Source organism: Haliotis rufescens, unplaced genomic scaffold, assembly GCF_023055435.1.
Source record: "Haliotis rufescens isolate VD_foot unplaced genomic scaffold, xgHalRufe1.0.p SCAF_30, whole genome shotgun sequence".
NCBI classification, from domain to species: Eukaryota; Metazoa; Mollusca; class Gastropoda; order Lepetellida; family Haliotidae; genus Haliotis; species Haliotis rufescens.
Window position 1 is genome coordinate 4164957 of NW_025964002.1, and position 23652 is coordinate 4188608.

General features: G+C 41.2%; 1 protein-coding gene across 6 annotated transcripts in view; it reads left to right on the top strand.

Moving 5' to 3' along the window:
- LOC124147253 (glycine receptor subunit alpha-2-like) overlaps positions 1 to 23652 on the top strand; it is a 139714-nt gene that overhangs the window by 45542 nt on the left and 70520 nt on the right. For 5 of the 6 annotated variants that reach the window (XM_046517912.2, XM_046517917.2, XM_046517910.2 and 2 more), the window contains exon 2: positions 18660 to 18759. In XM_046517912.2, coding sequence (XP_046373868.1) covers positions 18660 to 18759 — 100 coding nt within the window. Of the gene's footprint in view, positions 1 to 8365; positions 8987 to 18659; positions 18760 to 23652 lie in introns of those variants that run through there. The other variant, XM_046517915.2, reaches the window with a different exon arrangement.

Genomic DNA, 23652 nt, shown 5'->3' on the forward strand with positions numbered 1-23652 from the left:
CGTGATAGGGGGCACCAGCAATTTGGCTTCATATGCATGTACTATACATACGTGGGATTCAGAACCCGGCCATGGGCGTGATCAACTCATTAACTCTCACCATGCTGGTCGCGTGAGTCGACTACAGGACAGTGGTCAGGATCGGTCAACTGATTGACTGCGTTGACTGCTTGACGTTGGCGTGCACTGTGGTGTAATGGTTTGTTTGTTTGTTTGTTGTTTAACGCAGCAATCAGACATATTCCAGCTATATGACGGCGGTCTGTAAATAATCGAGTCTGGACCAGACAATCCAGTGATTGACATCATGAGCATCGATTCACGCAATTGGGATACGATGACGTGCATCAACCAAGTCAGCAAGTCTGACCACCCGATCCCGTTAGTCGCTTCTTACGACAAGCATAGTCTCCTTTTACGGCAAGCACGGGTTGCTGAAGATCTATTGTACCCCGGATCTTCACGGGGAGGTATAATGGTATAATAGATTGCCTAGTTTGCTTTGTCCAAACTCGCCCGCCGGGATACAGATACACTAGTGCTGACTGTAGTAGCGTTAAAACATTCACCAAATCACTAACTCAGAGCAGATCAAGACCTTAGAGAGTGTTGCAGCACTTTTTCGCCAACTGCTTACATTGCTTAATCTCGCTTGTAGTGATAAATGTGCGCCTAGAGTATTTTATCATGTTTCGCTAGAGAACGACTAGCTGATGAAAATTCAGTATCAGTACTTCACTCGATATCTGATATAGATAAGTTTCAGAACGAGCAATATTTACACTGGTCGTGCCTTGTGGGTGTGAAACACTCATTAATATTTAGTGTGAAGCTGACAGGATTGGCCCCCAGCACCACCGCTGTCCGTAGGTGGTTGTCCCCTAGCCCTCACTGTAGACAGTGTTCATGAATTATTTACGGTGTGTGTGGGCTGGGACAGATTGAACTGGGACAGGCCCCTCACTCATTTATATATTAAAAATATATAGATATTGTGTGACCTAAATGTCGTACTAGTCAGTCTGGGAACCAGCCCACTACAACAAGGTCAAAACCCATCAGTCAGTTGATAAGAGATTTGTCGCAGATTTTACGAGCGCTTTCGGCTAATACGACTTCGCTCACTGTGATCGCATCGACGAGTGAAGGTAGTATTCTTCGACAAACATATTTTTGTTAGGTCGGCTTTGATTATCACAAAGTCAATACAGCAGTGCAAGACATGTTGACAGTTACCACAATTAACTTCAATTCATTTTTTTATTTTTTTATTTTATTTTAAAAACCAAACAACAACAACAACAAAAAACACTCCAATTCATTTCGTGCCAAATTTTAATAGCAATGACGTTAATAACCATCCAACGTTTAACTATTGTTTGGTCATATGATTTATGGCGTCGCTGAGAGTGGCGTGTACCGCAATGCGTAGTCTAGGTTGGGGGCTAAATTGCTTCTTAGTCTTGCTGAGAAAATGACATAATGATTATTTATGTAGTTTCCACACCGTGACAAAGGTCGTTGACATTTCGTAATTAAAAAAGACACAAGCACATGCACCCTGCTGGTATGTTAATGGAGACGGGAGTGTTTTCTCTCGAACCCGTTGTCTTCTATAGCCCCGAGGGTCTCGTCACAACATGAATGAAGTTGAAAATAATAAGTTAATATGTTTTGGGGGTAGGGATTGACAGCCCATTTAGTGTCTATGTAATGTGTAGTCTTTGTAGATTTGTACACGACGATGGTTAGGTTACCCTGGCGCCAGACATTTTGGCATGCGAGGGTTACTAATGAGCTTGATCATAGAAGCATCAAACGCTGGGATTTTTTATGCACAAATAAAAAGCGACAAAAACATTTCCAAAAACGTTTAACATTTCTAGAATTTCGCTATTGGTTGAAAATAGAAATTGAATTAACTTTCGTTTTTCTGCTTCGGAGAGTTTTGTTGACACCTTCATTGCAAAAATGTCCTTAATACGAACAACAGCTACTTCTTGGAACTGTTGCCGTTCTGAAATACCTCGATATAGAACGAGTCCTTAATACGAACAACAACTACTCCTTGCAACTGTTGCCGTTCTGAGATTCCTCGATATAGAACGGGTCCTTAATACGAACAACAACTACTCCTTGCAACTATTGCCGTTCTGAGATTCCTCGATATAGAACGGGTCCTTAATACGAACAACAACTACTTCTTGCAACTGTTGCCGTTCTGAGATACCTCGATATAGAACGGGTCCTTAATACTAACAACAACTACTTCTTGCAACTGTTGCCGTTCTGATATACCTCGATATAGAACGGGTCCTTAATACTAACAACAACTACTTCTTGCAACTGTTGCCGGTCTGAGATACCTCGATATAGAACGGGTCCTTAATACTAACAACAACTACTTCTTGCAACTGTTGCCGGTCTGATATACCTCGATATAGAACGGGTCCTTAATACGAACAACAACAACTACTCCTTGCAATTGTCGCCGGTCTGAGATACCTCGATATAGAACGGGTCCTTAATACTAACAACAACTACTACTTGCAACTGTTGCCGTTCTGATATACCTCGATATAGAACGAGTCCTTAATACGAACAACAACAACTACTCCTTGCAATTGTCGCCGGTCTGAGATACCTCGATATAGAACGGGTCCTTAATACTAACAACAACTACTTCTTGCAACTGTTGCCGCTCTGAGATACCTCGATATAGAACGGGTCTTTAATACTAACAACAACTACTTCTTGCAACTGTTGCCGTTCTGATATACCTCGATATAGAACGGGTCCTTAATACGAACAACAACAACTACTCCTTGCAATTGTCGCCGGTCTGAGATACCTCGATATAGAACGGGTCCTTAATACTAACAACAACTACTTCTTGCAACTGTTGCCGTTCTGATATACCTCGATATAGAACGAGTCCTTAATACGAACAACAACAACTACTCCTTGCAATTGTTGCCGGTCTGAGATACCTCGATATAGAACGGGTCCTTAATACGAACAACAACTACTCCTTGCAACTGTTGCCGTTCTGATATACCTCGATATAGAACGGGTCCTTAATACTAACAACAACTACTTCTTGCAACTGTTGCCGTTCTGAGATTCCTCGATATAGAACGGGTCCTTAATACGAATAACAACTACTCCTTGCAACTATTGCCGTTCTGAGATTCCTCGATATAGAACGGGTCCTTAATACGAACAACAACTACTTCTTGCAACTGTTGCCGTTCTGAGATACCTCGATATAGAACGGGTCCTTAATACTAACAACAACTACTTCTTGCAACTGTTGCCGCTCTGAGATACCTCGATATAGAACGGGTCCTTAATACTAACAACAACTACTTCTTGCAACTGTTGCCGTTCTGATATACCTCGATATAGAACGGGTCCTTAATACTAACAACAACTACTCCTTGCAATTGTCGCCGGTCTGAGATACCTCGATATAGAACGGGTCCTTAATACTAACAACAACTACTACTTGCAATTGTTGCCGTTCTGATATACCTCGATATAGAACGGGGGTCCTTAATACGAACAACAACAACTACTCCTTGCAATTGTCGCCGGTCTGAGATACCTCGATATAGAACGGGTCCTTAATACTAACAACAACTACTTCTTGCAACTGTTGCCGCTCTGAGATACCTCGATATAGAACGGGTCTTTAATACTAACAACAACTACTTCTTGCAACTGTTGCCGTTCTGATATACCTCGATATAGAACGGGTCCTTAATACTAACAACAACAACTACTCCTTGCAATTGTCGCCGGTCTGAGATACCTCGATATAGAACGGGTCCTTAATACTAACAACAACTACTACTTGCAACTGTTGCCGTTCTGATATACCTCGATATAGAACGGGTCCTTAATACGAACAACAACAACTACTCCTTGCAATTGTTGCCGGTCTGAGATACCTCGATATAGAACGGGTCCTTAATACGAACAACAACTACTTCTTGCAACTGTTGCCGTTCTGAGATACCTCGATATAGAACGGGTCCTTAATACTAACAACAACTACTTCTTGCAACTGTTGCCGTTCTGAGATTCCTCGATATAGAACGGGTCCTTAATACGAACAACAACTACTCCTTGCAACTATTGCCGTTCTGAGATTCCTCGATATAGAACGGGTCCTTAATACGAACAACAACTACTTCTTGCAACTGTTGCCGTTCTGAGATACCTCGATATAGAACGGGTCCTTAATACTAACAACAACTACTTCTTGCAACTGTTGCCGCTCTGAGATACCTCGATATAGAACGGGTCCTTAATACTAACAACAACTACTTCTTGCAACTGTTGCCGTTCTGATATACCTCGATATAGAACGGGTCCTTAATACGAACAACAACAACTACTCCTTGCAATTGTCGCCGGTCTGAGATACCTCGATATAGAACGGGTCCTTAATACTAACAACAACTACTTCTTGCAACTGTTGCCGCTCTGAGATACCTCGATATAGAACGGGTCTTTAATACTAACAACAACTACTTCTTGCAACTGTTGCCGTTCTGATATACCTCGATATAGAACGGGTCCTTAATACGAACAACAACAACTACTTCTTGCAATTGTCGCCGGTCTGAGATACCTCGATATAGAACGGGTCCTTAATACTAACAACAACTACTACTTGCAACTGTTGCCGTTCTGATATACCTCGATATAGAACGGGTCCTTAATACGAACAACAACAACTACTCCTTGCAATTGTCGCCGGTCTGAGATACCTCGATATAGAACGGGTCCTTAATACTAACAACAACTACTACTTGCAACTGTTGCCGTTCTGATATACCTCGATATAGAACGGGTCCTTAATACGAACAACAACAACTACTCCTTGCAATTGTCGCCGGTCTGAGATACCTCGATATAGAACGGGTCCTTAATACTAACAACAACTACTTCTTGCAACTGTTGCCGTTCTGATATACCTCGATATAGAACGAGTCCTTAATACGAACAACAACAACTACTCCTTGCAATTGTTGCCGGTCTGAGATACCTCGATATAGAACGGGTCCTTAATACGAACAACAACTACTTCTTGCAACTGTTGCCGTTCTGAGATACCTCGATATAGAACGGGTCCTTAATACTAACAACAACTACTTCTTGCAACTGTTGCCGCTCTGAGATACCTCGATATAGAACGGGTCCTTAATACTAACAACAACTACTTCTTGCAACTGTTGCCGTTCTGATATACCTCGATATAGAACGGGTCCTTAATACGAACAACAACAACTACTCTTTGCAATTGTCGCCGGTCTGAGATACCTCGATATAGAACGGGTCCTTAATACTAACAACAACTACTTCTTGCAACTGTTGCCGTTCTGAGATACCTCGATATAGAACGGGTCCTTAATACGAACAACAGCTACTTCTTGCAACTGTTGCCGTTCTGAGATACCTCGATATAGAACGGGTCCTTAATACGAACAACAACTACTTCTTGCAACTGTTGCCGTTCTGAAATACCTCGATATAGAACGGGTCCTTAATACGAACAACAACTACTTCTTGCAACTGTTGCCGTTCTGAGATACCTCGATATAGAACGGGTCCTTAATACGAACAACAACTACTTCTTGCAACTGTTGCCGTTCTGAGATACCTCGATATAGAACGGGTCCTTAATAGTACGAACAACAACTGCTTCTTGCAACTGTTGCCGTTCTGAGATACCTCGATATAGAACGGGTCCTTAATAGTACGAACAACAACTGCTTCTTGCAACTGTTGCCGTTCTGAGATACCTCGATATAGAACGGGTCCTTAATACGAACAACAACAACAACAACTACTCCTTGCAACTGTTGCCGTTCTGAGATACCTCGATATGGAACGGGCCATATACATATATAGTATAAAGATTCTGCGGTTGATTGGTTACCAAGTTGTATGTCGACATGTGCAATATTTGAACAGTTCGAAAACCATGAATGTATTACTGACACTTGGAATAGAATCCGCACTTAAGTCACTACAGACGAACGCACCAACCATAGACCCACCGACAACTGTCGAACAAGCTTGAAAAGAAAATTCACAAGATAGGTACAGGTAAACACACGTGCGAATGTATCTAATACTGGGTAAAACGGGAATGACGCTCATTCACCATCAACTTAAAAACCATTGTGTAGACGTTTCCGAATTAATTCAGAAAAGGATTTAAGGAGCAGAAATATGACCATGAGACGTTTCCATAAAGAGACATTGAATTATCTTATCTGAACTGCCTTCCATCAATGCAGATTTTGATAAGCTGGAGTCAAGAACGTGACCTGATGGATAATGAAAAAATATAATTCAATACTAGCATTCAGCGCGAACTTCTGGAACCGTGCAAGAAGATTCTATCACACAGTTTTTTAACATGTGGTCTCACTCTCAGTTAGCAAGCTTACGCTGCACAATGAAACATGTTTTTCGTTTAATAAATGGATACGTATGGTGCGTAGCATCAGTTTGTCTTCAGGATAAATGAGTTGCGAGTATCCCCAGGGATAAATAAATAAAGTAGAGTTTTTTCCTTTATCCAAACTAATTTAACGGAGATGATTGTCAGACTTGAGGATTTCTGGGACAAAACACGTTCACTAGAAGGAAACTGTCTCCTTGAACTCTTATCACACTAAGTCCCCCTCCAGAACTCACGTTGACATATATTTTGTAGCCTTCGCTTGTCATCTCACTGAACAAAGCAAAAAATATTTACAGGCAAAATTACAATTTGTCATCAATACATATGTTCGTGTGACTTCTACCCGCACAAAACAATAAAAAAATGTTATTACTTCTACGAGTAATTACATGTTATAGCGTTCATTGTTCAGCAACTCGGGCACGTATTTGATTGCTTCCATGTAAAGCTATCAGTTGGCCAGGTATTTTCTTTGATATCGCTTGTCAATCAACAGTTTGGACGCTGAACTGTGTAGGGTAAATGGCATGATGAAACCTGCCTATATTCCTGTGAGTGTACAGGCGTTCAAACCAACTGGAATACCTGCGAGCAATCTGTTTTAGTTGATTACTGACAAATACCTATGTTTGCAGTCGAACGCGGGTTTAAGCACTGATCAATACCTAGCTGACTTGATGAGATGGTTAACATTGGCACATACCCGTGGTAGTCATAGCAGAACGGTTTATCAGAACCTCAAAGTATTGCCCAGGCTACACAGCGCTGGATTAAGTAAATATGTACAAATAACAGGGGAATAAATAAAGCTTTTAAAAGCATGGACGCGTGTCATCTTTTTGCAAATGTTTGCTAAGTATAGGAGATTAATTATGGCAATGCGTGAGAAACTGTTTCCTCGTCTCCTCTGCTGTGTTTACCTCATGCCGCGAAGTGCAATCATCCAACGTCTAATTGATGCATTACGTAAACAGCTATACCAAACCAGCGTGTGATGAATGATTCAATAGTAATATCGTGTGTCGCAGATGCTGCGTCGTGGAATGAAATTAATATAGACGTCTGAGTCAGATACGATAGATCTACAGCTCATTTGAATCCCACGGGTCCGAGACACGCATAACCATTTAAGTAAAAGTACAGATCAAGCTGCCTATATGAGACACATCCCGATAAGGTTTTAGTCGAGACATATATATGTCTTCATTTACTGCATATTTGTGGAGCTATTTGAAGGTATTATCCCCATTTAAGCGGCTTAGCGAGGGATAGACTGACCGTTGAGGATGTGTTCGGTGTCGTGTAAACAACAGAGATGGGTAATCTTCTCAGTAAAACATACGACAGATACTACGAGATGACTGTGGTCAGACAACTACATCGCGATTGACTGATGCGGAGATTGCGTGCGCCTTTTAAGTCCTTGTTTATGAGTATGAAAAGACGGGATTCGTGCCTTATCTTGAACGTAGAGCTGCTGTAAGCTACTGTTGGCATTTGACGGTGGATAACATGAGAGGTAGTATTTAGGGGCAATATTTGTATTTCGTTTGAATATACATGTGCACGATTCTGATCTTATCTTTATAAGAATTACACGTATTTGTTAAACAAACTCATTTCTGTTGTCCCCGCCGCGATTGACTGGAATATTGCTAAAAGCGGCGTAAAACCATACTCATTCACTCAACTACATATATGACTGATTAAATGTCCTATTAAGATCAACACGATCTGTAGGCGTGGAACGTGAGGATTATTGGAATAACGCGATGCAATCTGGAGAAAGAACGGCACTGACAAGTTCACGCCAGGTTTTCTGCGTTCTCTGAACGCTCGCTGTCAGGTCTGTTATCCGGCGTCAGGTTCCCATTTCTCGGATTGTCGAGTATGGGAGTAGCTGCATCCTCATCTCAGTGCCAATCAGCTGTCGTGCTGGTGCAGATTCCATTGCTCCTGGAGCTGTGATGTTTATGTTGACAGTTCCGCATGTTCTGCGACCACGTGTGTGTCGAGTCCTCGTGCTCCACGCGCCGTTATCTGTAGTGCACTCTGTACGCGATGGAAGCCGTGGTGTATCCCGTGTGTCGGTGCACGCAGTGATATAACACTTGTGTCCGTTAAAGACGGTGTGTTGAACACTTGTGTTCGAATAGAAGCCGTGGAACCACATTGGAAGCAGATGAAAAACCTTTCCTGTATGCATGTATCTATCTGTTTAGGGGAAACCCGACAAAAGGATTATACAGGCAACAGCTACACGTGATTCTTCCTTCCTAGGAACAAGGGCACTTCTTTTGTTGTTATTTTATCGGAGAAGCGACCAGTTGATGCTTACGCTATAACGCTGGGGCAAGGTTGCGAGTTTATTATTTCACTGGACAATACACCTGTTTCATCACTAAGTGGACTTTGTTCTCCAGAACGTCTGCATCGGATTACTATTGTTTACCTCCATCCAATCAAGACAGGTGTGCTAGGTAGCATTGGTTCACACGACAGGTAAGCTAGGTGCTTCAGTGTGCAACTGTTTTATGTAGATTATGATTTTATTGAGTGTACGTTCTGGTTAAAGTAATGGGCTTCTTTATTTGTTGTTCAACGCCACACTCAGAAATATTACAGCTACATGACGGCGGTCTGTAAATAATCGAGTCTGGACCAGACAATCCAGTGATTGATGTCATGAACACCGATCCACGCAATTGGGATCGATGACATGCATCAACCGAGGGAGCCTGACTACCCGATCTCGTTAGTCACCTCTTACGACAAGCATAGTCGCCTTTTACGGCAAGGATGGTTGCTGAAGACCTATTCTACCCCGGATCTTCACGGGTGTAATTGTCATGTACCAGATTCAACGCTAACCCTAACGTGAGTGGACAAATCGTAGAAAGGGGAAGTTATGTCACAAAAAACATGTCGGAGTGTCATCGATATTGTCATCAGTGTAGTAACGCTCCCAGATAGTAAACTGGTATATTGGGAACTCCTAGAAATTTTTTAATTCATATATATAATACGCTCACCGTGATATGAAAACTGTTTATTGCCATTCTACCTGTACCACCAACATATGTGTATGTATATAAATATATGTAATATATAATTATTACAACACCAACAAATATCTCTTAAACGTCCCACGTATCTCGGTACCAGCTGTTCCCGCGGCCTGACTACTGGAAGCCTACATATAGCAAGTGTACAGGTCACAGATAGCAGATGTCAGCATATATATATATGCGTATTTTACCGCAGTGATATTGTAAGGTAACATCGGTAATGTCATTGCTTATCGTGGGCACGGGTGGCCCAGTCGTCTAAGGCGCCGCGATTCGCTGTGCAGAGTTGCGTCCCTTGGGCATGCCAGAAACCTATGGTTGTGGGTTCGAATCCCGGTTCGCCCTGATTATCTTTCTAGGTTTGTCAGCACCATACCCGTGCTCGTGGGTTTCACCGAAGTGGTAAACGTCTAAGACCTGCATCACTTCGGGCTTTCCTCCCACATTAAGCTGACACGCCGTGATATAACTGGAATACTGTAAAAAGCGGCGTTAAACCCAACTCACTCACTCACTCATTGCTTATCGTGGTTACACATCTGACGGAGGAGTTTTAAAGTTCACTGCGCTACCCCAATCCGTGAAGATCCGGGTTAGAATAGGTCTTCAGCAACCGTGCTTGCCGTAAAAGGCGACTACAGCCTTAATACCACATTTAATAACAATATCAATACTAATAATAAATACGTGGTAGCAGATACGTTTACATCAATATTAATTATTCGTATAGAATTAGTATTGGTATCAGTAACATATGAATTTTTAATATTGACATTGATATCGTCCCATCAGTCTGGTTTATTGGGACCTGTTTCAATGATTGTTCAAACACATCTCTTTCTGAACGAGAACCTTGGATAGGTTGATGCCCTAGGGGGATGCGGAGATCAGTGTCAGCAGCAAATAAGAGTCGCATAAGATCATTAACATATGAAATTACATATAACGAGAAAAGATACTTGTTAATAAGACATTCGGGATTAATTTTTATCGATTTCTCCGAAAAGGGTTATATTGTATGCCGCCTCTCACACGGCGAGGTACAGATAATCACTCCATCAAACTTGAATGTTGAAATTCAACAGCAATCCCACAAACCAGAACACTGACGATGCTTCTGAGATGGAACCAATACGTGTATTTACACAATGACCCACTTATGCCGATAACGACCTATTTCACGACTCGGTGAGTTGCAAAGCGACATCAACTCAACCTTATGGTTTTCACATTATCTCGTATGCCCCACAGTGCTTGCTTGTATTTCCACAATCATGGCGGAAACATTGGAAAAAAATGAAAGTATTGTCACAGCGGGTCGTGAAAACAAGCGTTATTTATTTTCCTGGTCTATCTATAAAGAAAACATTTCGATCCGGATCATTTCACTACCTACAGCACGTTGTACAACACAATGATCGTTGTTTACATGCTATACTACTCAAATGAAGTTAAGGAACTGCCCATTCTTTCATGCTGCTGTAGTTAATTTGCAATGTCATGACCCGATTTTTGATAGCATGACAGATTAACCATAGTAATATGAAAGAATCGGATTTTCTTAATTTCATGTAAGTAGTATATTATTTTGAAGATGGAGAGAGTTTTCACGCACCAACTCAATGATGAGATAGTCAAACATGTCTAATACCGTTTTTCCTGTAGGGAAATATATGGAATTTGCTTTGTCAACAATTGTTTTTCTTCACAACTTTGTGATTCCCTTAATGCATAAGGGTACAGCAGCATACATCCAATACATGACTGTTTTCTGCCCGGGTGCCCTTGTGTTGCGGTAACTGTGCCTTGAAGGCGGTTCGTCACATTTGACTAATGAATTGTCAAATTTCACATTTGACTACTGGTAATAAAGGATAAGTGGAATCAACTCACAAAACGCGTTTGAGACAAGTAGGCGGTGCATAGAATTTGGGCAAAGATATTTGGTTTGTCACAAGCACACGTGTTATGCACGTGCAGGTCATGACGGTGACATTGACAACGCTCACGTTGACACACGTGTTGCTCTTAATGCTATTAAGAGGTCGGTCTGACAAGTCGATGGCAGAATTTTCTTAAAGTCGTTAAAAAGAAGTAAATTACGAACGAATTAAGTCGAAGCTAGGTTGGCATGACCTAATCATAACAAACTCAGGCTCTAGAACTGGCCTATAATATCATACATCACATTATGATTAATTAAGGATTTTGACATTTAGTGAACTATCACTACGTTAAGGTCTCAGCCTTTGATGAATGACATGACACTATTTCATTATTGACCTCAACCTTCACAATCATTTGATGAATGACATGACACTTTCATTATTGGTCTCTGGGGGTAAAAAAATGTATTCCACTTTTACAGCAAATGACTTCCCTTCATTGTCACGATATTTCTCAATTGTTGTCATCTATGAAAATTTGCTGTCACCGTTTTCACAGCTCTCTGGCACCTCACATCTGCACGTCCTATTATGTGTTATTGAACTTGCCCCTAGAACTCGTTGTTAGCCGAGACAGGACACGCACTACTTGTCGCGGACCACCCGCTACCCCTTTCACAGTGGTAAACGCCAGTGGGCGGATCTCATACATCGTCATACGGGGTTAGTTGTCATGTGACAAATGAACACATCATGGCTTACCACTAGTTTTATGTCGCTGTTTAAATTTTTCAGTCTGTCAAATTGTAGTTTTATCACGGTTGACTTCACTCTTGATTGACCGCCTCCGTGGTCTAGTGGTAGAGCGTCCGCCCGGAGAGCGGAAGGTCCGGGGTTCGATCCCCGGCCGCTTCATACCAAAAAACGTTTAAAGGTGGTACTTGTTGGTACCCAGTCTGGCGCTCGGCATTAAGGGGCTAAACCAAGGACTGGTCGGCTCGGAGTCAGTATACTGTGTCTGGGTGGGGTATTCATGTTAAACTGCGGCATGGTATCTCAGTCAGCTAGCACTATAAATCGGCATCAGTCTGGACTAGTGCAAGCAGCCACACACACACACACACACACACACCTCTCTTGATTGTCACTTCAACCCTTTGCTATTGAACAATACACCTATCACGATTCATAGCCGCCCAGAATCGGACAAGGTTATCCCCTGACGTCATAACCTAAATTGTTACCCCCAAACTTGCATGTTAATTAGTGCCCGCGCCATTCTATACCGCACAGGATCAAGCAACGACAGGAACAGCACCATATACTTTTACCTGGGCACATCAGATCAGACTACACATGCACATATCTATCCATATACAGACGAACACAAAACGCCACTGTTACCTTTGAATAACAATGCGTTGTTCAGTACACAAGGGGCGGTCGGGTAGCCTAGTGGTTAAGGCGTTCGCTCGTCACGCTGAAGATCCGGGTTCGATTCCCGACATGGGTACAATGTGAGAAGCTAGAATATTGCTAAAAGCGGCGGAAAACCATACTCACTCACTCACTCACTTACACACTCAGTACAGAAATATGAGGTTATATCTAATTGTGACCCTGTGTTTTAGCAAGTAAGCAAGTTTGAGTGTGCGCATGCATCATGTACTTCAACACAGCTGGTTTGTAAACGCTTGGACTGAGGGAAATGGCCCGGACGTGTCTCCACAATGTGCGCGAACGTGAGTGTTGTTTGACGGCTCACTCAGCAATATTCTAGGTATATGACGAAAATTGAATCTGGATCTGGCGACTGATGGCGACGGCGTACAATGCCACGTTATGAACCAATTTAAACGTATTCGGATACACGGGATCACTTTGTGTGGCCCTTTGCCACCCATTCTAACACAATATCTCCAACCGACCGACTCCGCCTGTGTGTTTCAGTGACATCTGGAAGTATCTTCACAGCGGTATCTATAGCCTTTGTGTGTTTCTGTGACATAGGGACGTGTCTTCACAATGGTATCTATAGTCCTTGTCTGTGTGTTTCAGAAACATCGGGACGTGTCTTTACAATGGTATCTTTAGTCCTTGTCTGTGTGTTTCTGTGACATAGGGACGTGTCTTCACATTTGTATCTATATTCCTTGTCTATGTGTTTCAGTGACATCTGGAAGTGTCTTTACAATGGTATCTATAGTCCTTGTCTATGTGTTTCAGTGATAAGGGACGTGTCTCTACAATGGTATCTATAGTCCTTGTCTGTGTGTTTCAGTGACATCTGGAAGTGTCTTTACAATGGTATCTATGGTCCTTGTCTGTGTGTTTCAGTGACATCTGGAAGTGTCTTTACAATGGTATCTATAGTCCTTGTCTGTGTGTTTCAGTGACATCTGGAAGTGTCTTTACAATGGTATCTTTAGTCCTTGTCTATGTGTTTCAGTGACATAGGGACGTGTCTTTACAGTGGTATCTATGGTCCTTGTCTGTGTGTTTCAGTGACATCTGGAAGTGTCTTTACAGTGGTATCTTTAGTTCTTGTATGTGGGTTTCAGTGACATAGGGAAGTGTCGTTACAGTGGTATCTTTAGTCCTTGTCTGTGTGTTTCAGTGACATCTGGAAGTGTCTTTACAATGGTATCTTTAGTCCTTGTCTATGTGTTTCAGTGACATAGGGACGTGTCTTTACAGTGGTATCTATGGTCCTTGTCTGTGTGTTTCAGTGACATCTGGAAGTGTCTTTACAGTGGTATCTATAGTCCTTGTCTGTGTGTTTCAGTGACATAGGGACGTGTCTTTACAATGGTATCTTTAGTCCTTGTCTGTGTGTTTCTGTGACATAGGGACGTGTCTTCACATTTGTATCTATATTCCTTGTCTATGTGTTTCAGTGACATCTGGAAGTGTCTTCACAATGGTATCTATAGTCCTTGTCTATGTGTTTCAGTGACATCTGGACGTGTCTTTACAATGGTATCTATAGTTCTTGTATGTGGGTTTCAGTGACATCTGGAAGTGTCTTTACAGTGGTATCTTTAGTCCTTGTCTGTGTGTTTCAGTGACATCTGGAAGTGTCTTTACAATGGTATCTTTAGTCCTTGTCTATGTGTTTCAGTGACATAGGGACGTGTCTTTACAGTGGTATCTATGGTCCTTGTCTGTGTGTTTCAGTGACATCTGGAAGTGTCTTTACAGTGGTATCTATGGTCCTTGTCTGTGTGTTTCAGTGACATCTGGAAGTGTCTTTACAATGGTATCTTTAGTCCTTGTCTGTGTGTTTCAGTGACATCTGGAAGTGTCTTTACAATGGTATCTATAGTCCTTGTCTGCGTGTTTCAGTGCCATAGGGACGTGTCTTTACAATGGTATCTTTAGTCCTTGTCTGTGTGTTTCAGTGACATAGGGACGTGTCTTTACAATGGCATCTTTAGTCCTTGTCTGCGTGTTTCAGTGCCATAGGGAAGTGTCTTTACAGTGGTATCTTTAGTCCTTGTCTGCGTGTTTCAGTGCCATAGGTAAGTGTCTTTACAGTGGTATCTTTAGTCCTTGTCTGCGTGTTTCAGTGACATAGGGACGTGTCTTTACAATGGCATCCATATTCCTTGTCTATGTGTTTCACGGACCTCTGGAAGTGTCGTTACAGTGGTATCTTTAGTTCTTGTATGTGGGTTTCAGTGACATCTGGAAGTGTCGTTACAGTGGTATCTTTAGTTCTTGTATGTGGGTTTCAGTGACATCTGGAAGTGTCTTCACAATGGTATCTATAGTCCTTGTCTGTGTGTTTCAGTGCCATCTGGAAGTGTCTTTACAATGGTATCTTTAGTTCTTGTATGTGGGTTTCAGTGACATCTGTAAGTGTCTTTACAATGGTATCTATAGTCCTTGTCTGTGTGTTTCAGTGACATCTGGAAGTGTCTTTACAATGGTATCTATAGTCCTTGTCTGTGTGTTTCAGTGACATCTGGAAGTGTCTTTACAATGGTATCTATAGTCTTTGTCTGTGTGTTTCAGTGACATCTGGAAGTGTCTTTACAATGGTATCTGTAGCCTTTTTGTGTTTCTGTGACATCTGGACGTGTCTTCACAATGGTATCTATAGTCCTTGTCTGTGTGTTTCAGTGACATCGGTACGTGTCTTTGCAACGGCATATATAGCCTTTGTATGTTTCGGTGACATCTGGACGTGTCTTCACAATGGTATCCTGAGTCCTCGTCTATGTGTTTCACTGACATCTGGAAGTGTCTTTACAATGGTATCTATAGTCCTTGTCTGTGTGTTTCAGTGACATCTGGAAGTGTCTTCACAATGGTATCTATAGTCCTTGTATGTGTGTTTCAGTGACATCTGGAAGTGTCTTTACAATGGTATCTATAGTCCTTGTCTATGTGTTTCAGTGACATCTGGAAGTGTCTTTACAATGGTATCTATAGTCCTTGTCTGTGTGTTTCAGTGACATCTGGAAGTGTCTTTACAATGGTATCTATAGTCCTTGTCTGTGTGTTTCTGTGACATCTGGAAGTGTCTTCACAATGGTATCTATAGTCCTTGTCTGTGTGTTTCTGTGACATCTGGAAGTGTCTTCACAATGGTATCTATAGTCCTTGTCTGTGTGTTTCAGTGAAATCTGGAAGTGTCTTTACAATGGTATCTGTAGCTTTTTTGTGTTTCTGTGACATCTGGAAGTGTCTTTACAATGGTATCTATAGTCCTTGTCTGTGTGTTTCTGTGACATCTGGAAGTGTCTTTACAATGGTATCTATGGTCCTTGTCTGTGTGCTTCAGTGACATCTGGAAGTGTCTTTACAATGGTATCTGTAGCCTTTTTGTGTTTCTGTGACATCTGGACGTGTCTTTACAATGGTATCTATAGTCCTTGTCTGTGTGTTTCAGTGACATCTGGAAGTGTCTTTACAATGGTATCTATAGTCCTTGTCTGTGTGTTTCAGTGACATCTGGAAGTGTCTTTACAATGGTATCTCTAGTCCTTGTCTGTGTGTTTAAGTGACATCTGGAAGTGTCTTTACAATGGTATCTATAGTCCTTGTCTGTGTGTTTCTGTGACATCTGGAAGTGTCTTTACAATGGTATCTATAGTCCTTGTGTGTGTGTTTCAGTGACATCTGGAAGTGTCTTTACAATGGTATCTATAGTCCTTGTCTGTGTGTTTCAGTGAAATCTGGAAGTGTCTTTACAATGGTATCTGTAGCTTTTTTGTGTTTCTGTGACATCTGGAAGTGTCTTTACAATGGTATCTATAGTCCTTGTCTGTGTGTTTCAGTGACATCTGGAAGTGTCTTTACAATGGTATCTATAGTCCTTGTCTGTGTGTTTCAGTGACATCTAGACGTGTCTTTACAATGGTATCTATAGTCCTTGTCTGTGTGTTTCAGTGACATCTGGAAGTGTCTTTACAATGGTATCTATGGTCCTTGTCTGTGTGTTTCAGTGACATCTGGAAGTGTCTTTACAATGGTATCTATAGTCCTTGTATGTGTGTTTCAGTGACATCTAGAAGTGTCTTTACAATGGTATCTGTAGCCTTTTTGTGTTTCTGTGACATCTGGAAGTGTCTTTACAATGGTATCTATAGTCCTTGTCTGTGCGTTTCAGTGACATCTGGAAGTTTCTTTACAATGGTATCTATAGTTCTTGTCTAGATGTTTCTGTGACATCTAGACGTGTCTTTACAATGGTATCTATAGTCCTTTTCTGTGTGTTTCAGTGACATCTGGAAGTGTCTTTACAATGGTATCTGTAGCCTTTTTGTGTTTCAGTGACATCTGGAAGTGTCTTTACAATGGTATCTATAGTCCTTGTCTGTGTGTTTCAGTGACATCGGTACGTGTCTTTGCAACGGCATATATAGCCTTTGTATGTTTCAGTGACATCTGGACGTGTCTTCACAATGGTATCCTGAGTCCTTGTCTATGTGTTTCAGTGACATCTGGAAGTGTCTTCACAATGGTATCTATAGTCCTTGTCTGTGCGTTTCAGTGACATCTGTAAGTGTCTTTACAATGGTATCTATAGTTCTTGTCTAGGTGTTTCTGTGACATCTGGACGTGTCTTTACAATGGTATCTATAGTTCTTGTCTGTGTGTTTCAGTGACATCTGGAAGTGTCTTTACAATGGTATCTATAGTCCTTTTCTGTGTGTTTCAGTGACATCTGGAAGTGTCTTTACAATGGTATCTGTAGCCTTTTTGTGTTTCTGTGACATCTGGAAGTGTCTTTACAATGGTATCTATAGTCCTTGTCCATGTGTTTCAGTGACATCTGGAAGTGTCTTTACAATGGTATCTATAGTCCGTGTCTGTGCGTTTCAGTGACATCTAGAAGTGTCTTTACAATGGTATCTATAGTTCTTGTCTGTGTGTTTCTGTGACATCTGGAAGTGTCTTTACAATGGTATCTATAGTCCTTGTCTGTGTGTTTCAGTGACATCTGGAAGTGTCTTTACAATGGTATCTATAGTCCTTGTCTGTGTGTTTCAGTGACATCTGGAAGTGTCTTTACAATGGTATCTATAGTCCTTGTCTGTGTGTTTCAGTGACATCTGGAAGTGTCTTTACAGTGGTATCTATAGTCCTTGTCTGTGTGTTTCAGTGACATCTGGAAGTGTCTTTACAATGGTATCTATGGTCCTTGTCTGTGTGTTTCAGTGACATCTGGAAGTGTCTTTACAATGGTATCTGTAGCCTTTTTGTGTTTCTGTGACATCTGGAAGTGTCTTTACAATGGTATCTATGGTCCTTGTCTGTGTGTTTCAGTGACATCGGTACGTGTCTTTGCAACGGCATATATAGCCTTTGTATGTTTCAGTGACATCGGGACGTGTCTTCACAATGGTATCCTGAGTCCGCGTCTATGTGTTTCAGTGACATCTGGAAGTGTTTTCACAATGGTATCTATAGTCCTTGTCTGTGCGTTTCAGTGACATCTGGAAGTGTCTTTACAATGGTATCTATAGTTCTTGTCTAGGTGTTTCTGTGACATCTAGACGTGTCTTTACAATGGTATCTATAGTTCTTGTCTGTGTGTTTCAGTGACATCTGGAAGTGTCTTTACAATGGTATCTATAGTGCTTGTCTGTGTGTTTCAGTGACATCTGGAAGTGTCTTTACAATTGTATCCTTAGTCCTTGGCTGTGTGTTTAAGTGACATCTGGAAATGTTTTCACTATGGTATCTATAGTGCTTGTCTGTGTGTTTCAGTGACATCAGGCCGTGGCTTCATGGCAGGACCAATCATGCCCGTGCTGGTCAACTTGACCCTCTTCTCCTCGATTCCCCGGATGTCCTTGGGTCAGGCCAGGTAGGAACAAAACCTATTATCCACGTCATACCATGTGCTAATTTTCAGCCAAGGATCCAATGACTCACTTTAACATTGCTTTTTGAACGAGGAAACGCAGATAATAACCATGCCAGTGAAACATACATCCGACCACACGACGCATCTATTGTATTTATTCTGAAGTAGTAAGTATATAAACTTCTTGGTAAAAATACATTATTGAGACAACGCTTAAGGGAAACTAGTTTTTTAATGTCCTGCAGCTTAGCAATATCCTCGACAGTATTTACGTCTTCTTTGATAGGCATACAGAAATATTTACTTCTTCTTTGATAGGCATACAGAAGTATTTACTTCTTCTTTGATAGGCATACAGAAGTATTTACTTCGGCTGTTGCTGTTGATCTTGAAGGTGATATCTAATGCTGTGTCTAGGCAAGCTGGCCTTCAAAATATCAAAGTACTAGGTTATGTGCAAGGTTTATCTTCATCTCATCTTCATCAACTGCAAGTCTGTCTTCAGGGATGATATATAGGTTCACGCCAGCAACTTATGTTATACAAACTGCAACTCGGTTGAAATAGGACTAGGATGGATTGAATTTTTTTTATCCACAATCCACATCGTGTTTAAGTTAACTTGTCGTAAAATGAGCTTTACAAAACTCTTCAAAGCATCTGCATTAGAATAACAACGCATCAACACTGACTGAATATTGCATTACGCCGCATCAGGAATCATGCTTGGTGTGTCTTCTACGTACTCTGAAGGCGAAGGTCACCCATTATCGATTAGTGAAATATCACGGTCACAATGTTTTGTGTGTTTATGGTAGAAAGCAATATAACGAAACGGGATCTATTATCAGGCGGGATCAGACGCTGATTTGATATTGGTCAAGGTCAAGGTTACCTGAGGTCAGAAATAAAACAAGGCGCAAATTCACCCAACAAAGGTTGAGTCGACCTAATTTCAAGGTTGAGGTCAAGGTCAATTAATAGTTTCTGGTATTTCATTTCGTGTGTTTAAAGGTGAAGGTCGGTAAATGTTTCAGGTTTTTCTACCATTACGAATCCAATTTTGTCTGCGTATTTCACTTAATATAAATCTGTTTTTCGGGTCTGTTCGGGACAATATCAATTACTGCATACAAAGCGTGTAATCAATATAATACATATGAGAAAACATATCACGCCAATATGAATATAAAATAAACACATTCACATTACGTCGTACAATCAGTATTAATAATACATGTTTTGCTTTATACAAATATGTATTCCAACATGCAGGAATCCCCCATGATGGGAGTTCATGTGTCAAAACATTGCCACCACGTTACAATTAACAGAGCATAGATGTTCGCATTTCGATTAGATCTCGACCTTTGTTGTCACACAGTAGTCCCCGGAGACAGGAGATTATTGCCAGACTTTAGCCATCGATTCCACCCTTCACAACGTGACTATGACTAATAGCGATGCATTATGTGATGAGTGCTATAGTGGGGATCCATGTCCATCCCATGCCGTTGTTAACAAAAGACACAATACATCAGAAGTAACGGTAGTTTAGTCCGTTTAACAATATCAACATAAGCTTTATTATATCGTAAATGATTTGAATAGCATAAGCGTTGTATTCAATTGTCTGTTGACATAATAAACGAGGAGCATTAACAGCTATATGTTGGACCTGTTGCGAACATTTTCACATTTGACGCCTCAGTGAGAAAAACGATTTCCGATGTAATTCCCTGATTTGACTGTACCATATGACCCGTGTGTTTCCAGTTGAATAATTGACTTGCCTATGCATGTGTTTGTGACCCTTTCTGTTGGATGGGGCAGGATAGGCCCACCTTTCCGCTACCATCTGGTATCAACACTATTTGATAGTTATCTATTAACACATGCCCATGGTTGTTTGTTTGTTTGTTGTTTATCGCCGCACTCAGCAATATTCCAGCTATATGACGGCGGTCTGTAAATATTCGAGTCTGGACCAGACAATCTAGTGATGGACACCATGAGCATCGATCCACGCAATTGGGATATGATGACATGCATCAACCAAGTCAGCGTCCCTCCGTTTAGTCGCCTTTTACGGCAAGCAACCTTTGATTGTACAATGACGGAATTGCAGACTCAGCTTTTGGTGGATATTTTGACCATGGAAATGTTTTTGTCTTGTTTATTAGTACCGAAGTATTCCATTTAAAAACACTTTGAGCAGAGATTTCTGATGATTATGGAACAGGTTTTGTCGCTATTGTTTTTGTAATAGAACTGCGACTATGATTCCGTTATGCTCCCGGCGTTTTAATGCCCTGTTTGATGTCAAGTATGTCCTTATAAAACATATGCTTGTGAACGTTGACAATCAATAATAATTTTGACATTTTAATTTCTAAACTTTATATTTTACCCAAACTACCAATATTTAAAATGAAAACTGAGTGAATGGTTATATCACTTGAAATAACTGTACCAAGAACCCGTTATTTATGATCAAACTCAGACGGTTTCCTTGATCAGGACGTCGTGGACTCAACCACGTCGTGGCTCAGGATAAACCAGTCACCAAGACCCTCAAGTCTATTCTGTGAGTGTGCGGCCAAGGGTCATCGTTGATCAGTGAGACTAAATACGTTGTTCAAAGATCGGCTATTTTCATTACAGTCAGTGATGTGAGCGCACGCGCCTAATCCAATCTGCGGACACGTGAGGGATGACCACTGCATCACACTAATGATTATCCCGTGGCTGTACATGAAGCGTGGCGCATCAGTGTGGTCACCAGTCGGCTGAATCATCTTTCATCTCAACCATCACTTGCATCCCCAATGTTATCTCCATCATAATTCTGATGACAGTTTACACGCCGCTGTCTAATACGACACTTAACGTTGCGTATGTTTGAGAACGTGCTCGTATATGGTGTCACCACAATGAAATCTCATCATGATGAGCTTATATGTCGAGCGGCCATTTTAGGTTGAATTTTGTTTGATCGATATTCAATATTGATGTAGTTTGTAGTTGTCGAACGGCCATTTTAAAATGGATTGAATTAGAGTTTAGAGACCACGAAGCCACTTAACTTAACCCAAGAGGGACAACATGTCTATAAAACCATTTAGAAGTATTCTACGATACATTCTACAAAATACCGTTACTTTCTCACCTCCAAATGTTAATGCGTTGTCGGCGTGGCACAATGATCTATTTCTGAAACGCTTTTAGAATAACGATGATGGATTAGTTGTGAAATATCTCTTTGTGACAGTATACCACAATTATTATCTTACCATCCGTGCATGATCCTTCTATAAGTAGTCGTTGTCTAAGGTCTGTATGATATTAGGTATATAGTTATTGTACAGAAATGTACGTCAAACATACAATGAAATTACAGTATATGCTCCTATTCAGGGATGAACGTTACTTAATGTTTGAAATACCACGTTTGTAAAGTGTATTAATAACATAGATTTTACTGAATACAATCTGTCTGTTATGTAATAGTTTCTTTAAAATTAGCGGAACAGGCTATACGTTACAACCGATCATTATATCTCAGTTGTAAACAGTGAGTGAGTGAGTGAGAATGGTTTTTCGCCGCATTTAGCAATATTCCAGCAATATCCCGGCGGGGGACACCAGAAATGGGCTTCACACATTTGTACCCATGTGGGGAATCGAACCCGGGTCTTCGGCGTGACGAGCGAACGCTTTAACCACTAGGCTACCCGACAGCCCCCAGAGTTGTAAACAACACTTTAAAGCATTTACGAAGTCAGCTCAAAATAACTATTCCAATGAAAATGTGTGCAAACATATTTATCATAAAGATTCACCGCGTACAAATAATTCATGCATGTTGGAAAGAAGGAATCATTTTGTCTGTTCGAAAATACAATATATTACCTCCCCAAGGGGCGCTGCTATCAATGATAAGGATTTCGCCCGGGACTGTCAATACCTTCCTAATTTGCTCAGTATAACTACAGGCAGTTCCCCGGGGTTTCGTATCATTCTGACCAATCAAATTAACTGTCGACAAACCACGTTACTTGAGAGCATCTGTCACCATATCGCCGTGCTCCACACCCGCTGGGTCACGCCGAGCCACGCCCATCTCAACAACACGGCATAATGTAATTGGTGAAAGATTTATTAAGGTGTCAATGTCATCTCCGAGACCGTAAATTATATTATTTCAGTGTCATCATGTCACTCGAAAGGGTTTTATTTTGAAAGAAAAAATGCGAAAAAGAACTAGCTTTATTTTGGGGACGCTTGGCATCCACCGAATGCAGAATAGGACTTAAACAATAATTAATACCATGTTTTTCGGGTTTTTTAACATTCCTCAGACAAGTGAAGGTCCGGGGTAGAATAGGTCTTCAGCAACCCATACTTGCCGTAAAAGGCGACTATGCTTGTCGTGAGATGCGACTAACGGGATCGGGTGGTCAGGCTCGGTGACTTGGTTGATGCATGTCATCGTATCCCGATTGCGTGGATTGATGATCATGATGTCCATACTCGATTATATACACAGGCCGCCGTCATATAGCTGGAATATTGCTGAGTGCGGCGTTGAACAACAAATAAACAAACAAACAAATAATATTCCTCACATTGATCTTCTTATTTAATTTATGTTATTTGATTTAAATTAGTGAGAATAATTTGCTACTTAACAATCTGGCAGGAGCGTCCTCTCGACTGATTTTATCATTGTAGGTGTGGTGTGGTGTGCAGAAATTATACATTTGGCGAATGCGATTTCCTTCTGCTAGAAATGACCATTCAGGAAAGACCATTACATTTTACAGTCAGCCCGTCTATCATTACATGCACAGTAAACTACGGTTATAACGAGCTCAAAGGGACCACTAATAT